We start from the raw sequence: 2,584 nt of genomic DNA, 5'->3' as shown, positions 1-2,584 counted from the left end.
ATACTGGTAGATATAATTAATAAAGTGTGGCTGAATCCAGAAGCAATAGAAGATTGGGGGCAACAAGTGATAATACTTATCAGAAAAATGAATAAACACCCAAATTTAGTTTCATCGTATAGACCCATATCTTTGGCTTCCTGCATTGCAAAAGTCAAAGATAGAATGATCAAGAGAAGATTAGAATGGTGGGTAGAAAAGTATGACATACTTCCCAAATCCCAATGTGGATTTAGAAAGGGCATGGGAACATATGACAACCTAACGATCTTTATATCAGATCTATATCTATCAATGGCAAAAAACAACTATGTCGTTGCTCTATTTAGCGATATTAAAGGTGCGTACGATAACGTCCTACCAGAGGTGCTGGAAGATACTTGGCTAACACTGGACTACCAGGAAAATTCATAAACTCAATTACGACCAACATCCGAGAAAGAAAGATATTTTTCCGAATAAATGGGAAACTGATAGGGCCGAGAAAAATCTACAAAGGCCTACCACAGGGAGAAATTCTTAGCCCCATCTTATACTCAATTTATGTAAGAGACATAGAAAAAATATGGGAAACAGGTACCAAAATATTACAATTTGCAGATGACGTCGTAATATATATAGAAAAATCAAGCCTCCAGGAAGCCTATGAGGTGATGAGCCGTAACATAGATCTCTTCCACGAATGGCTCGCAAAGAAAGGACTTGAATTGTCGGACGAAAAAAGCTCAATCGGAATCTTTACAAGACGCAGGAAGCTAGAAGAAAGAACAGCACTAACGACTAAATACCATACAATCAAAATACAAGAAAATAATAAATTTTTGGGCGTCACATTCGACAAAAAACTATCTTTCAAACACATATAAATCAAGTAATCACAAAAATTGAGCCAAAAATCAACATTTTACGTATGGTAAATAGGACATGGTGGGGAGCTCACCCTACCACAGCCCTGAATTTGTATAAAACAATAATTAGACCATCATGGGAGTATGGAAGTCTAGCTTTCAGTAACTCTTCTCACTGCAGGAAGCTAGAAAAAATTCAATATAAATGTTTGAGACTGTGCATAGGGGCAATGATCTCCACACCTACAAACGCCTTGTTGGTGGAATGTGGAGAAATGCCTTTACATTCAAGATTCCGATATTTAAGTGATAAATTTGTACTTAAAAAATACCAAGTACAAAATAATAGAACAATCGAAAATATCAAGAATGTAGCCATAGATACATTAACAAGTGACTATTGGAGAAATCGTCCAAAACCAAGCTTGGTATATAGCTATATAAAAGTAATTGAAACAAGAGGACACAAATAAATACAATAAACACCCGTATTATAACTTTTTCACATTAGACAACAGTTATACGATAGAAAAAATATTCAATACGAATACAATCAACATAGAGGATTATAAAGTTATATTTACAGACGGGTCAAAAATTAATAACAAAACTGGCTGCGCTTTATTTTATGAAAACGATAATATCAAAATAGGATATAAACTACCAGACTTCGTTTCAATTTGGTCAGCCGAGCTAATAGCTATAAAAAAAGCAATTGAATATATAGAAAGCCACAAAATCACTAAAGTAGCCATAGTTACCGATAGCAAAAGCTGCATAGATAAACTGAAAAATCTATTCCATACTAATCGACTAAGCGAGACATTAGTATATGAAGTATGGAATAGACTTATACAGCTATTGGAGAACGGGTATACAGTCAAATTATTATGGACAAGATCGCACTCCGGTTCTAGTGGAAACGATGAAGCGGACTCCATAGCAAAATGGGCAACAGAATACGGAACTATGATCAACCTAGCCACTAGGAAAGACTATATAAATAATTCAAAGAAAAAAATAGCAAGAGCAATGGAACAGATCGTCGGAAACAAAGGGACGACACTACAAGGCAGTCAACCCCAAATTGAAGACGAAACCGTGGTTCCGAAAATATGCAGATGAAAACAGAGGTACCATCGTAACAATAACAAGACTAAGGCTTAACCATGGCAACTTCCCTGCACACCTGAAGAGGCTGGGAATAATAGAGTCAGAATCATGTCCTTGTGGAGCATCAAGCGGAACATCTGAACACATCATACTAGAATGTAGTATATTTGAGGCAAGCAGGACTAAATTGTTAGAGGAACTACACTATATTAAAACACCTTAAACCCTTTAATTTGACATCATTGTTGCAAAATCTGAACTGTTATCCTAACATAATTAGGTTTATTAATAATAGTAAAATTAAGTTGTAAATGACCAATATACTATATATGTTACCTGTATATTGTACATTATGTATGTGGCTAAATGTTTACCAGAGGCCAATAAAAATATATATAAAAAAAAAAATATAAACATGAATTTTTGTTTTTCTTTAATTTGATAATTTGATTTATGAATTTATTTTATTTAATAACTTGAATTTTATTTATTTATTTGTAATTTATTAATAAAATTTAATCACTTTCATTCTATTAATTTGATCTTATTTAATAATTATTCACTTCAATTTAATAATTCGATTATATTTTGGTAAATATTATTTATAGAATTATTATTCTTGA

At 33.0% G+C, this 2,584-nt stretch overlaps 1 protein-coding gene across 1 annotated transcript; it reads left to right on the top strand.

Annotated features, from left to right (window-relative positions):
• The first annotated feature begins 1,078 nt into the window (after positions 1–1,078).
• Positions 1,079–1,973, top strand: LOC113381968. The gene is made up of 2 exons (XM_026620587.1): positions 1,079–1,241; positions 1,435–1,973. The coding sequence occupies exons 1-2, from the start codon at positions 1,079–1,081 to the stop codon at positions 1,971–1,973; spliced, it is 702 nt and encodes a 233-aa protein (XP_026476372.1).
• The last annotated feature ends 611 nt before the right edge of the window (positions 1,974–2,584 follow it).

The sequence above is a fragment of the Ctenocephalides felis genome, unplaced genomic scaffold (genome assembly GCF_003426905.1).
Source record: "Ctenocephalides felis isolate EL2017-DRISC unplaced genomic scaffold, ASM342690v1 CF-g0.4_SCAFFOLD_03226, whole genome shotgun sequence".
In the NCBI taxonomy this organism is placed as follows: domain Eukaryota; kingdom Metazoa; phylum Arthropoda; class Insecta; order Siphonaptera; family Pulicidae; genus Ctenocephalides; species Ctenocephalides felis.
This window is presented reverse-complemented; position numbering and strand designations above follow the sequence as displayed.